Genomic DNA, 15,986 nt, shown 5'->3' on the forward strand with positions numbered 1-15,986 from the left:
ACCACAGATTTTTACTTTCTAGGAGATATTAACATAAATCTGAGACTAGACAACCCTATAAAACATAAATACAGTAACATGCTGCACAGCCTAGGCCTTGTGTGTGGGATCACTGCACATACTAGGATTGAATTATGTAATGGCAAAATAAGCAAATCGTGTATAGATCACATTTATGCTCGATCCCGCACACAAGACCTGTATACGGCGGCGATCGGTACGACACTGGCTGACCACCGGGCGGTGATACTCGCTTGCCTCGGCGCTCGAGCACAGGATGTTCCGAAATATAGAACTTGTCTTAACAACCAAAAATTATTCTCATCATTAGAACAGATAGAATGGGGGCCTACAAATAACATGACGTGTCCAATATCTATATATAATTACCTAAAGACTAGTCTTACGGAATGCTACAAAAAATCTGAATATAAAATAAAAATAAAACCTAACAACGTACGAAGTCAAAACGTATGGATCAATAAAAAAATTATTCAAGCATGTGAGTATAGGGATGATTTGTTCATAAAATGGATAAAAAACACAAATGATCTAATCGCAAAACAAAAATACAATAAAGCCCGAAACTACGCGAATATGTTAATTAAAAAAACTAAAAATAAAACCACAAAGTCGGACATCATCGCAAACAAAAATAACCCTAAAAATCTATGGAGTATATTGAATAGGCTAACTGGCAAAATGAAGTCTTCAATAGACGAAGTACTGCAAAGTACCTTTGGTGGTCATTGCAAAGACATTGCAAACAATTTTGCGGATACGTTTAACAATAGCGTCAAACGGATAATTCCTAAATGCTCCGAACCATTGCTCGATAATTCAACATATAGCTCTTCAGCAAATGTCACCATGCGCTTTAAGCCTGCAGATCCCAAATCAGTAGAAAAAATCATTAAATCTCTAAACAGTAATAAAGCACCAGGAGTAGATCGGATAAGAGCTATTGACATAAAGATGCTAAGTGAAAAAATTAAAGCAATCCTATCGAACCTGATAAATGCAAGCGTAATTACAGGTAAGTATCCCACTGAACTAAAAACTGGCATTGTAAGACCAATACATAAAAAAGGTAGTAGGTTGGATTGTGATAATTATAGACCGATAACGATATTACCTACGGTTGACAAAATAGTCGAAAAATACATAAGTAATCAAATACACAATTTTTATGATAGCAATGACATACTAACAAACAATCAATATGGATTCCAACCACGTAAGAACACTACTCAACTGCTTTCAGCATTCACAGATAGTATATACAAACATATTGACAATAAAAAGCATATTCTGGCCGTATTCATTGACTACAGCAAGGCTTTCGATACATTAAGACATAATAAACTATTGCAAACCTTAGAAGACAGCGGAATTAGAGGTAAGCTACTCACATGGTGTGAAAACTACCTGCAAGAAAGATCTTACAGGGTAAGAGTTGGTGACGAGGATAGTCTTCCAGTACAGGTAACGGAAGGAACGGCACAAGGATCTGTACTAGGACCTTTGCACTACCTTACTTACGTAAATAGTCTGTCCAACACCATAAAGAAGTGTGAGATCTACCAATTTGCAGACGACACTTGTTTAGTTGCCGCGGCCGACAATATAGAAGAGGCGCTCACGCAACTTCAAGCTGATTTCGACTCGCTGGCAAAATGGTCTCACGACGCTGGGCTGGTGCTCAATGCCAGCAAAACTAAACTGATATACATTAGCACCAGCCACAATAGAAGCTCGTACAAGCCTAAACTAATAGCGCATAATCACCATTGCCTTCATGTGAATACCGCTAAGAATCTGACACCTTGTACCTGTGATGCAATCGACGTAGTTGACAAGCACACCTATCTTGGGCTTGTCATCGACAGTCGACTTAACTGGACAGACCACGTAAACCATGTATGTGACAGGCTTAGAGGGATTTTAGCTAAATTTTCGCTAATAAAATCTAAAATACCATACAAAACTCTCTTATTACTGTACATATCTTTGGCTGAATCAGTTATATCATATGGGTTGTCAAGCTACGGGAGAACATGCAAAACTCACCTGGATAAAATATTTGCACTTCAAATACGCATCCTAAAGCAAATAGTTCCAAATAAAATCAAATTAGCTCATAAAGATGATTACCGTAAACTATTTGCTTTCTGCAAAATAATACCAGTACATGAAAAAACAGAACTGACATTATTACTTGAACAATATTTTAATGAAAACTTAAGGAAAGTGCAGACCCCATATTCAGCTCGAAGAATTGACAACCCTAAACTCCTCTTACCTAAATATAACAACTTATATGGAAAAAGAAGATTGAATTACGTCATACCTAACTTAATTAATCAGCTCCCTAAGTCATTAACCGACGTAATAAATCAAAAAAATATAAAAGTTAAATTAAAGGAATACTACCAACAAATTATAATTTCGAAGTATAATAATTAAACTGTATATTATGCAGTTTAATTATTGTACCTATTTAATTTTGTAAATAACGTGCCATAATTATCGAAATATTGAATTTAGAAATAAATATCTACTTGCTACTATAACTAACACTTACTAATAATATTAATATCTTAATTCTCTAATAATACTAACAACTAAACTTACTTATAATACTTATAATTTGCAAATAATAATACTAACAACTTAACTTACCACTAACATATACTAATATCAAGCAATATTTAGCATCATAATTGATAGTTGAATTACTTGACCTAAACATTGCACTTACACAAAACAAAATCATCCTGTACCAAAGTTATAAATCACACACGAAGTAGTGTTAGTAAGATATCATATTACATGAAGTAGTGTGAGTGAGCGTCAACTGGTTTTACCACGTCTTACGCTATTTGCACCATCCTACCTACCAACTTTTTTTTATCTACCTACATATATTCATAATTCTTATTGATAACCCATATTTAGCCTAATGTTAGTTTATAAGTTTAGTAGTAAGTACTAGTAGAAATTGTTAAATACTAGATTAAATTATTGTTACGTGCACTACACATTGTCGACGACACCTATAACAGGTGTGCGGAAAAACTGATCAAGTTTATGTACACACCTGTTTTGTAAAATTTGTAAAAATTGTTCCTAAATAAATAAATTATTATTATTATTATTATTATTTCTCTTGTATTGTTTGTTCAGTAACAGCTGCGACCACCTGATTCCCACGACTTCATTTCCGTGAATATAGGTTTTTAAAAATCCCGTGGGAACTCATTGATTTTTCAGGATGAAAGTAGCCTATCTAGGGAATAATTTCCATTCCACAGCCAAATCCGTATAGTAGTTTTTGCGTGGAAGAGTAACAAACGTCCATCCATACATTCAATGCGTCCATACAATAACTACATTAAATAATATTCGTAGGATAGAATAATCCTAAAAACTGCAGCTTTTATACTAATGTTACCCATCTCCACTGTACTTAATAGAAATAATTATCTATTACCTACCTATCTTTTACAGTTTTTGAACGACACAACAGCATGGGCAACATTATGAACGAAATGTCATTCTTAGACAACAATTAAAAAATGTCGGAATCGTGTCAAGACGGTAATTGTCATGGAAATAATGAATTTGGGCCTGATGAATCACCTACGAAGCTTATCGTTAATTATATTCCCGAAGTTATGACCCAGGATATGATGTTCTCACTGTTCTCAACCATGGGTAAATTAGAAAGTTGTAAATTGATATCGAACAGAGGGTACGGTTTCGTGGAGTACGCTCGTCCAGAAGATGCCGTTAAAGCACGGAAGGCTTTCAATGGACTGCTAATGCAGAACAAAACACTAAAGGTCTCACACGCTTTGCTCAATCCCGAGTTGAAGCCGCCCACGAAACCGGAAGCCGACTGGAACCTCTACGTATGTAACCTGCCTAATGAACTGACGTTGCAAGACTTACATGGACTATTCGCACAATTCGGTAAAATAGTGAATTCCCGCATCGCCTCAGGCATAGCCTTCGTGCTGTACGAGCACCAGTATGAGGCAGAGCGAGCGATTCACAACGTCAATGGCACCACTCCTCCCGGTTTTCTACACCCACTTACTGTTAAGTATGCCAATAAGAGTAATCCTAACAGACATAAAAACAATAACAACAATTTTTCTAAGAATTCCCTCGTAAAGCCTTATCAATGGATCAATCATGTGGGTGCTATAGGAGATCACAATTCCCCCAGCACATGGTCGATATATATTTATAATATTGCTCCTGAAGTAGAAGAATTGACTTTATGGCAACTGTTCGGTCCCTATGGTGCTATTGTATCAGTTAAGATAATTAAAGATCATCAGACTAACAAGAGCAAAGGTTTTGGATTTGTGACAATGAGAAATTATGACCAGGCGGCGATGGCGATACAGGCATTGAATGGCTACGTACTCCAGGGCCAGCCGCTGTCTGTAAGTTTCAAGACACAAAAGAGATAATGTTGTAACAGCTGTCCAACTCTCTTTACAATATCAGTACAGTAATGAATAGACAAAAATGACTCCTTTTTCATTGATACACATCAATTATCAAATTGTATTGAAATAGTGCTGAGACGTAATCCCATAATATACAACATTACCTTAAGTGCTGTCGGTCAACTCTTGTTAAAAGATTATATTACTTTGAGCTATCAATATTGTTAAGTTTGTTTCTTATTATGAATAATAATTTATTCAGTTTGCTCGTTAAATGTTTCAAGTTTACTAGACGTTTAAGATTTGTATTGAAGATGATTGTTGTTTGGAAGTTCAACATCAGTTGTGAGCTATGTGCTTTGATTATTATTTTTATCTATTATTTAAGTATAATATAATACCATTATAATGTGCTTTTACAAGATCTTACTAATAATATAAGCCACATGGAGATGTTTAATCAGCTACTAGTTTTAGTTGTACACTTTTTATAACATGATGTCTATTTAGGTAGTGAAAACAAAATCTAGATTTTATCATATTTATACATTTAGTATAAAATTTGCTGAATTAAAATTCATTTTCACAATTTTAAAATGTGTTTTCATAACTTATTTGCAATTTTAGTTTTGCTACACTTCCTCAGAATATTTACATAATATGTTATTTCAATATTATTAACACTCTTAGATTCTGAAGTGACAAGAAAATTGTGCACAGCTATTGTCGCCAAGGTAATAAGGTTCAAACATGGCTTTTTCTTCTGTCCTGGATTTCTTTTCTGCACTTAGGTTCAACTGCCATCTGTTGTGTACGTGGTTTTGTAAACATAACATATCTAATATTCTTAAATAAATAAAAATATCAATATAATATGTTAATATACTTAGCAGGACCCAACAACATAAGATAATGTGGTAAGGTTAGGTAATTCTAAGTTCTAGATTAGTTCTACCAGATTTAATTTATTGAAAAATGAATTTGTTCCGTGTAAAATAAGAAATAAGATGAATTTATATTGATTCGAGTCAGTGAGATATTTTTATTGTAAACAGTTCATTTATTTCAAATTCTGTCTTTGGTCAATCATTTTAAGAAAAAACTATTTTAGTACACTTACAAAACAATTGGCTTTTAAGAACCTTCAGCTAGCAGACTTCCAACCTGTATTCAAAATCAAGTTTAGTGGAATTGAGTTTGTTTCGAAAAGAAATTGACCAAAGAGTGGAACTAAAGTTTGAAATTAATTTGGAGCTGCTCAGCCACATATCAAAGGCCATAAAACAAAATATCCTGCTGCCTGGAGGTTGACTTTAAAAGCATTATTTTCTATGGAACAAATTCAGATTTAAGTTAAAATTAATCTGGAACTGCACCAATGCAACTAATAGCAAAATCTTACACTTACATTTCTATTATCAGGTACAAGGTAGGTAAGCTTTGGAGAATCTGTTTCACAATGTACATAGGTATTACAATTTAATATCAAATGCATATTTCAATAAACCAAATAATTACTTCAATGTAAAAATAAAAGGGAATTATTTTTATTGTCCCTCATTAATCAATATTACAATAATTTCAGTTACATTTAATATTAAATATTTTCAAATAATAACTTAAATGTGAAAATTAGAGAGAGAGATTCATGTGAATTATATTACTGTATCATGAATAAAAACTATGTATCCAGAACAATTTCACTTCTTACATGCAATGTACTGCAGATTGCATGTAACTTGTAACAAATGTGGATCACAAGTTTACGAAATCATTTTTATAAATACTTATGTAAGTATGTATGCCCACTAATTAGTATTTTATTGTTGACATGATAAATATTTTTTAAATCTGTAGGTACTAATATAGAGGTTTTAGTTTGTGAGTTCATATGTAGGTGGGAATCTCAAAAACTAATGATCCGATTCTAAAAATTCTTTCACTGTTAAGGTGGAAGCAACGGGCCTGCCCGCAACATTCTAATTCAATTTGGTTTTTCGCAATTTGTAAACTAATACGAGAACGTAGGCTTATGGTATTTTATATGCGACATTGGCAGTGTCATCCTCACAGGTTCATATAAAAATCTTTACTTGAAAGGGTCCAGTTTAAGAAATTAATTCTAGTATCGACAAATTTGTGAGAATAGTCGATACTAGAATGAATTATCCCTGAGTTCCATTGGTGTAAATTATATTATGCTGACATTATATCAAGTAGTGGGTAAAAAATAGTTAATAAAATGATCCAAACAAGGTAATTCTAATACTTATAAACTGTTGCAAATGTAAATTAACATGCAGCCTGCTTCCCAGTATAATGACCATTCAAAACCAGTAGTTTCAGTCCTACTGGACAGACTTGTTGATAATAATACTTTGAAATTGTCATATTTTACTTTATGGTTATACTCATTTATGTTCCACACTCACATTGTATGAACTAAGTATTTTTGGGTAAGGTCTGACGAAATCACAAACACAATCTTTATGATAAATTATTATACTTTTATTTAATATTTAAATTTATTAACTTTTACATTTGTGTCAAATAAATGTTGTTCCTCTTACGTTAGTATATTTCCGAATGTCGTCGTTTTAAAACCACTCTTACAGGTAACCTCTCCACGTTTATTAGCCACTCCCCTTTTTATCTTATCGTTATCGGCCAATCCAAATTGTACAATGAATAAACTTAGTGACTAATATACAAATCATCAAGCTCGTTTAACAAATCATCTAAGTAATAAAGATGTTTTCATCTTATATATTGATTACAAATATTATCCTTTATTATGCTACAATTCATCAACTAAAAACTATAAGAATTTTATATACAGTACGTTTATCGATCAGATGTTGAACAACTTCAGCCAATCAATGACGCCTTCTAATATGATGTTATGATTTGTTATGATTTGAGTGGCGCCAACTATCTAATCAGTAACTTCTATACGTTTATAGATAATTAAGATGGGCCAAGCTTACAGCTCGGCCATCCTGTTTTAAGCGAGTCTCATCGCTTTTAAAAAAAAAATTAAAACTTAAGTAACATGTAAACTTCACAACCAAAATGACAAAGACTTAGTTCAACAAAACAAAAAAAAATTAAGATAGTAATTAATTAAATTAATATTCTTGCTAACCTTAACTAGAAGGAATATACAGTTTTATTGATACATTGGTATTGATTATGATTGCAACTTAATTTTAGAGCACTCGCAGCAACCCTTTCCATCCGATATAATTAGAAAATAGCAGATAAACTCAATTCAATTCCAAACTATTTACCCTCGCAACTTTACCTGCCAGTCTACAGTAGCACTCAAATTTAGCCTTTAATCTAAAATTCATTTTTCTGTTCTCTTCCGCTAATATTAAAATAAAAAGATGCAGACACTCTTAATTTATAAATAATTTTTCAAAAATCATAAAGATATCAAAAATTGCGAGACCAGTAGCAACTAAAGGAGGCCTCCATTTAATCAAAGAAGGTAGGTACATGCATAAAGTCCGAAGTATCAATTATAACTCACAAGCCAATATTTTACAGGAACACTCAATAGAGATTTGGGGATGAGCATGTAAAACTAATTACTAAAAACTACTTTAAAGGGTTTCAAGTATCTCAAAATAAATTGTTAAAAGTTCTGTTCCAACTAGACTCTCCTTCCCACTAAAGAATTATATAAGAAAACTGATGAACTATATTATATAAGTCAATTATACAAATTCAAAATATGTCTATTTGTTAGGAAAATACTATTAAAGTCCGTACATACACGCATCACTTTAAAGCTAAATCTCATAAATATGGTACACAAAACGAACATACCTATTATGCTACAATTACATAAAGCTAGGACTAATTATGGTATGTAAACTACCTAGCTCTACTACATAATGTACTTGCCGAAACTCATACTGGAGGAAAAATCTTTTACAAAGTTTAAAGTTTAATCAAACAGTGTCAAACACCATAGATATCTTAGCTAGATGTAGGTATAGTTTGTTAACGAATATAACGTGTTTTGACTTTTTATATTATTGTATAGTCACCATACCTTTAAAGATTATGTTTTCTTCTATATTTATATTTAGAATCGGGAGCGATTCTTAATATGAATATGTGTAAGTGAACTTCTTGTCCTTTTGATAAAATAAACTCTCTAAACTTAAAGTTAATCGCCGCCAGTTCTCGATTTAAATCACAAAACATTTTCATACACTTTCAACGCAATAGTTTTACGCACATATTTTCTTCTTCCCTTCTTATTGGAAAATCGCGGATTCCGAGCCTTGGCGCGTCTCTCTTCTACCGGGATACATATATGATTGTCCTTATTTCCCTCCAGATCCAAATTTTTAATGACCCTTATCCTAGGGTCTTTTCCCTCCAGATCCAAATTTTTAATGACCCTTATCCTAGGGTCCACCTCCTTCCTCCTATAGGACTTTTTGTCCATAGCCCGTAACCTCGGGGCTTTGCCATCCTTTCCTTCCTTGGGACTTTGTGTCCCTGACCCATACCTAGTTTTGGGTCATCCTTTCCCTCATTTGTTCATTTCCAACATCCTTGGATCCTGCAAACATAAAACACTTTGAGTAGACCGTTCATTTAATTTTGTTTCATAAGCATCCATCATAATACAATCCGACCTAAGAGAAGTAATTTTACTTGGTAACCTAGAAAACCTATTATCATTATTATAATTTAGTTTTCTCCAGTTCCGTACCCCTCGAAGGGTGCCTACGAGACCCTATTTTCTAAACCTCTGCTCTCCGTCCGTCTGTCCGTCTGCACGTGCGTCACGGCCCGAACCGCGAACGGCGTATCGTGAACCGTGATAGATAGAGAGTTGAAAGGAACGTGATTACGGATGTATGAAAATCCTATGCCTGGTTGCTTCCAATTCAAACTTTTTCTTTTAATGCAGATTACGCTTCCCATATTTCTTACAATTACCTATTGTTTTTTTTTCTAGCAAAATCCACATTCTGAAGTACTAATGGACAATGTTAAACAAACGCCAGGGTACAGTAGTTGCGTCACTTGTGCCTCTTAACCATATAATATCTACATGCAAAAAGAATCTTTGATTTATAATTTCACATGATACTTATATATTTTATTTTAGCCATAATATGCACCATATGGCGTACTTTGTCGTTTCGAGTAACATAAGCAGAACTACCAAATTCGACCCTGGGAACGACACAGTCGCGACTCGCCGCCGAATGATACCTATTAGTTTATCATTAATTCCTTTTCATAGAGAAAAGCGATATCAACATAATAGCAGGAAAAAAATGAAATAAATATTCCGTTCGATACATCTCTATTCTCTACGACATCAAAATCTCTATCACAAGCTGATCGATCATAAAGATTAGAAGAAAGTAGGTACCTTATACATTATTTTATATGTTAACCGTAATGACCCGCATCTGTTCGATTTCCCTTTATTCGTTTCGTAAAAGATTCATCCTCGTACGTCCATCATCATCATCATCGTCATCTACATCGTCATCATCATAAGGTCACTGTTGAACATAAACCTTCCCTAGTAAGCACCACACGTACTGTCCTCAGCCTTCCTCATTCAACCCCTGGTTCCTATTGATACAAACCACTAAACCCCCCCCCATCAAATGTGTACCTATCTACATCCATCCATCATACCCAAATGCCGTGCTGGTTGATGTGATGAGCGACAAAGTGTTAACCTCTTCAATACGTCATGGAACTTTAGGAATAGCCATGGAAGACCTCCAAACCGAACGTTGATATTTTGTGTAAGTGGTCCCACGAGTCAAAAAAAATATTCTTGTCCATAAAGGAACAAGCCACGATATAGATTCTTCTATCGGAACTTAAATATTCCAATCACTGCATGTATTCCAACTAATCAGTTTGCTACTGTATATTTGAAGTTGATAATAAATAAAAATGTTAGCTTAATTAAATTCCTATGATAATTCGATTTTTGGTGCATCAACCAGCTTCACCTATTATGTAAAATTAAATATATATATTTTTTTTTAAATTACCGGCTGTACATTTTAAACTAACCTAAGCAAAATATACTTTCTTACTAATAACTTAATCTTAAAAATTTTCAAGAGGATCCTTCCGCCTCAAATTAACTCAATGATAAAAATGAACAGGAAACTTTAAATGTTGTAAAATCCAGCCAATGCTTCGTACCTTGCCTTATTAATCCAATAGGTACTTCTTTGGATTTTGTCAAAACAAAATACTTTTACTTGTTGAGTGTATAATAAATAAATAATGTAATAAATCAATTACCTGTTAAAGCTAATAACTTTTACAGAAAGCGAACCTCATGATATCTCTTATGAGTTTTAAGCGTAAAATTACCACGCCGAAAACAAAACATGAGCTGACAGTATTCTTATTTGATATACGTAATCCAGTAATACTATATCTATCTACATAATTCGTAAATATGTATGTATAGTTTGTAAGTTACTATTTCACTTTATGCTGTTTCAATGCTTTAAGTTATTATTTTTATCTTTGTCTCATTTTTTTAGTTTAGCCTCATTCTATTTTTAAACTTACTATTTCGCTATAATATTTACAAGTAACCTCATCGAAGACTACACGGTCTTCTGATAACCCAACAAGCATTTATCCAACAGCTATCGCTTTCACCCGAACGGAGGTTCCCTGAAATATACTGAGATAACAATACCTAGTTGACACATGGATGTACAAGAGCGGCAACAAGCTATGACCTCCTCTAGTCATAACTATATCTTTATGATTGTAACATTTCAAACAGTGAAAGTATGTATAAACGATTTCGTCCATAGGACATGCGCTCTAAAGAATGTTAATATAATTATCAGCAACTAAAAGCTTGAAGAAACTAATAGGTACAACTTGTCTTTGAAGTATGAAAATATGCACATTTATCAAGTATACCAGTCCATCAAACATTAAAGTACGCATTTATAAAATGATAACTCACTTATTAATCAAGATAACTACCTGTTTATCAAACCTACCCTACCAAATATAAATAACTACTCACCAAATGTAATACTTTATAACTTAAGTAAAAATATGAAACAAATGTGCATCAACCACATACATACACTCTTCAAATTCATCCATTTATCAAAATGTTATATAACATAACCATTCACCAAATCCATTATATACTTAGTTCATTAAATCGTTTAGTCAAACTTTACTCCACTTGCCACGATTGCAAATTTTCCAAAATAATCAGCCGCAAACATTGCAGCTCATCTCACTTGATAATGCATCCCTCCCTCAGAAAAACAGGCATTAGGAATGTCTTTCCAAGACGCGCGAGAGACAGCCACCGTGGCTTTTCGCGAGATTTAATCCAAATTGAACTAATGCCTAAATAAATGATTTAATTAGAGGGCGATTGCTTTTGCAACCTCTAACCGTCCAATCAAACACCGAAAGTATTCAATAATCCGAGACGTAAATAAAAACCCGTCAGAACACCGTATTTATAAAAACAGAGACAAGAAAAAGATTCCTCCTCGCAATAGATCGCGTGACATCCAACAAGTGAATTATCGACTTTATTACACAACTAATCCTCAACATGTTTTACATCATTTCCTATAATTGAAATCTTTCTATTTTAAATACCCTAACTACAACTTCATAATCCAACCAAAAATCAAACTAGATTTATCCCTCGGTCCCACATCTTTAATGCTTTTTTTTTTCTGTTTGGGTAACTAAAACAAAAAAAATATATACTCATGTTATAAAACGTTGTCAAAGCTTTCCTGAACGCGCTAAATAAGCAAAAACATAAAATCAGGCGAAATGCCAGACCAGCCGAAAACCCTTCAATGCTTAATCATCCTAAAAAAAAAATTATGATCAATATTCATATTATTATCATGAGATACTACCGGCGCTCCTAAGCGAAATTTATAAGGCACCGCATTTCGATTTTATCAAATAGACTGATCAATTTCGAGAGCACAACAAACGTGGTTTCCTGAGAGTTTTGTTAACTAAATGCATATCGAAACTGAACTATCGCGAAGCGAGTCAAGCGAGCGTGAATTTTTTTTAAAATATATTTCTGGGATAATGTCATGCCACAAACGCGAGCGTAGTGCAAAGATATTTGCCTAAAATTTCTTGCGTACAACAAAGAAAATAGTATTTTGGTAGTAGGTACTTATTATCGCGCCCTGCCCTAAGGGCAGTACTGTAGGTATATTACCATTAAAAAAAAACTTACTCTAATTTTAATAGAACATTTGCCAGGAATTTAACCCGCCAAGCGATGTTATTCCAATAAAAACAAAATCATATTGCATTTAAATGCGGCAGTACACAGTTAATTGCGTGAATACAGGTAAAAAAAAACCCCGCTGCCCATATACTATACCTACCTACTACTCGTAGTACTCAAATTATTGTGCCAGTATTAAAAGTAAATTAGCTGTTATCTAGCGTGGTAGACTACGGCCTAAACCCTTCTCATTCTGTGAGGAGACACTTGTTGCTCAGTAGTGGGCCGGCCATGGGTTGTTCATGGTGAGCTGTTATCAGCAAAGTTATGTTTGAAACTCAAACATTACGCGTTTCAAGTGGTAAAAATAGATAAATGAAAACATTTCTCCTCACTTTTGTAAAAAAAAACACTTATTTATGCACCCCGTATTTAAAACTATGTGACTACCTACCTACCATAATTTTAAATTTAGTTAAAGAATAACCAGATAAGACAAACCTACTTTTACACCCATTTTAGGATTTATATTTCTCAAAATGCTCAATTTATTAACCCTGGTCACTATTACTTTATTACAACGGATCACCTTCATTTTTATCAATTAACATTTTATATCCCCAATCACTCAGTAACCATTACAAGTAGAGGCGGATTATTTCACTGGCAGGCGTAAAACGAAAAGCTATTTCATGTAACTTTTTCTACCTTATCCCAAAGCGGTTTACAAAAAATAATAATTTCACAAAACAACATTCAAGATGCCCAATGAGTGCTGTGTGATAATATCGCGTCACTGTGTGCTAGAAAAAGGAAAACATCTATCTATACAATGAATGCAGCAAACGATTGAACCTAAATCCAGAAATTCACCTTCCGTAAAACAAAACCACTATGTGAAAATAAATCCCTATCGTAACTCTTAACCAAACTAATTCGGCACACGATTACAAGTGTGAAGATTGAAATACCACGTTCCGTGAGATATTCACCTGTGAAATCATTTAATGAGAAATAAAACCCCGGCAGGACATAGTAGATACATCCTGAAAACTATTTAAAAGTAACAATAACGCCCATCATTAAGTAAACCACACTTTTTATATTGTTTAACACTATGTTCACTATCTATTCCATTGTACCCACGATACAGGATAACCTAGTGCGGGTACCACCAGTGACCAGACACAGGAAAATTGTACAAGACTGTATTTTGTAAATAAACATTTTTCATTTTTCATTGTAAAATAAGCCTTCTAAATACCTCAATGTTATTTAAACCACAATTTGAAGGTCGATCGCATTTGTATAACCAATATACAAGATGAATTATAAACATGTGGGTAATTCTAGGTATCATAACGTTATATAATTTCCATTCCAACTCGGAGCAAAGCTTTTTAACAAAATGATAACTAAATGTAGAACAAACAAAACGAAAACCCACACAAAAAAAAATAAAAAAAAAATTACCATTAATAGCTATCAATAAAAATAAAATCATGGAAAGATCCTACCCGTTTATCCAGAAATCCTTTGATGCCATGACTAGGTACTTTGATATATTGAGGCCCAAATATTGGCCTTGTGCTCCAAAATGTCTGTGGTCTACTAGACCTCCACTTCTTTCTCGTTCCTCTGTATATTTCCACTTGTTTCTCTGAGTCGTGAGCGTGACAAGAAAATATCATATTTTCTTGATGTCCCACTTCTGACCTTTTGGGTAAGGTCTGACGAAATCACAAACACAATCTTTATGATAAATTATTATACTTTTATTTAATATTTAAATTTATTAACTTTTACATTTGTGTCAAATAAATGTTGTTCCTCTTACGTTAGTATATTTCCGAATGTCGTCGTTTTAAAACCACTCTTACAGGTAACCTCTCCACGTTTATTAGCCACTCCCCTTTTTATCTTATCGTTATCGGCCAATCCAAATTGTACAATGAATAAACTTAGTGACTAATATACAAATCATCAAGCTCGTTTAACAAATCATCTAAGTAATAAAGATGTTTTCATCTTATATATTGATTACAAATATTATCCTTTATTATGCTACAATTCATCAACTAAAAACTATAAGAATTTTATATACAGTACGTTTATCGATCAGATGTTGAACAACTTCAGCCAATCAATGACGCCTTCTAATATGATGTTATGATTTGTTATGATTTGAGTGGCGCCAACTATCTAATCAGTAACTTCTATACGTTTATAGATAATTAAGATGGGCCAAGCTTACAGTATGTAGGTATGACTGAGCATTTTTATTAGATTAACCCACTTAGATAATAATTGGGCATGCACTTTAAAGGAGGATACACATTAGCTATCATTGTGCTAAACCTACATAATAAATAATAATAATATTACCATGATTTATACTACTCTGCCCGATATTGTTGGCTTGTAGTAAATAAGACTCAGTCTTTTCTGAATTAACTCGATACTGAGAGCCTCGATAGCTCAATGGTTGAGGAGCGGATTGAACTCCGAAAGGTCGGCGGTTCAATTCCCACCCGTTGCACTATTGTCGTACCCACTCCTGGCAGAAGCTTTACGCTTAATTGGAGGGGAAAGGGGAGTATTACTCATGATTAGCAGCATGGCTAATATTCTTTATTATTTTTTTTAAACTAAGAAGTAATAATATTTGTTATAATAGCATTCGGTAGACGCTGACGTAGATGGATAGATATTAGGGTCTCTAGGTGCTAGCATGGCGACCGGGAAGCGCAGCGTCGGCTGACCGCCCAACCAAGAGGACAGACGACATCAGACGAACCGCAGAGAGCCGCTGGATTCAGGCGGCGCAAGATGTGGCGTATGAAAGTCCCTACAAGAAATCTATGTCCAGCAGTAGACGACTACCAGTTGACGGAATAATGATAATTATTAACATTAGATAGTTTTATGTACGTAAGTAACTGGCTCGTAACGAGAAATGCGTCGTATTTTCAAAATTGGCATGCACATCACACCCTAACACCCTAGTTGAAATACTTAGCTCAAAGCTCATTTTTAAGGTTCCGTAGTCCGTACCTAGATGGTAAAATTAAATCGTTATGGTGCGATGGTCGTCTGTCCGTCATTCTTTAACAAATACAGAAAAATTCAGTCATTTTTCATTTCAAATAATTGGGCAAACATTAATTAAAATTATTCGAATCGATAGCATTAGTAGGTAGTTACACAGTTGCTGAAATAAGCAGCTGCTGTGACAAACGGACCTAAGTACTTTAGGTCAG

General features: G+C 33.8%; 2 protein-coding genes across 2 annotated transcripts in view; both read left to right on the forward strand.

The window, feature by feature from the left end:
• LOC123869346 (proton-coupled amino acid transporter 4) overlaps nt 1-15,786 on the forward strand; it is a 32,611-nt gene extending 16,825 nt beyond the window's left edge. The window contains exons 7-8 of the mRNA XM_045912222.1: nt 12,658-12,661; nt 15,774-15,786. The gene's annotated coding sequence lies outside the window, so the exon portion shown is untranslated. The remainder of the gene's footprint in view (nt 1-12,657; nt 12,662-15,773) is intronic.
• On the forward strand, nt 3,550-5,060 carry LOC123869352 (ELAV-like protein 2). Its single transcript, XM_045912234.1, has one exon. It carries the CDS (start codon nt 3,579-3,581, stop codon nt 4,482-4,484), a length of 906 nt encoding a protein of 301 aa, XP_045768190.1. The 5' UTR covers nt 3,550-3,578; the 3' UTR covers nt 4,485-5,060.
• Nucleotides 15,787-15,986: the final 200 nt, after the last annotated feature.

Source organism: Maniola jurtina, chromosome 11 (genome assembly GCF_905333055.1).
Source record: "Maniola jurtina chromosome 11, ilManJurt1.1, whole genome shotgun sequence".
NCBI classification, from domain to species: domain Eukaryota; kingdom Metazoa; phylum Arthropoda; class Insecta; order Lepidoptera; family Nymphalidae; genus Maniola; species Maniola jurtina.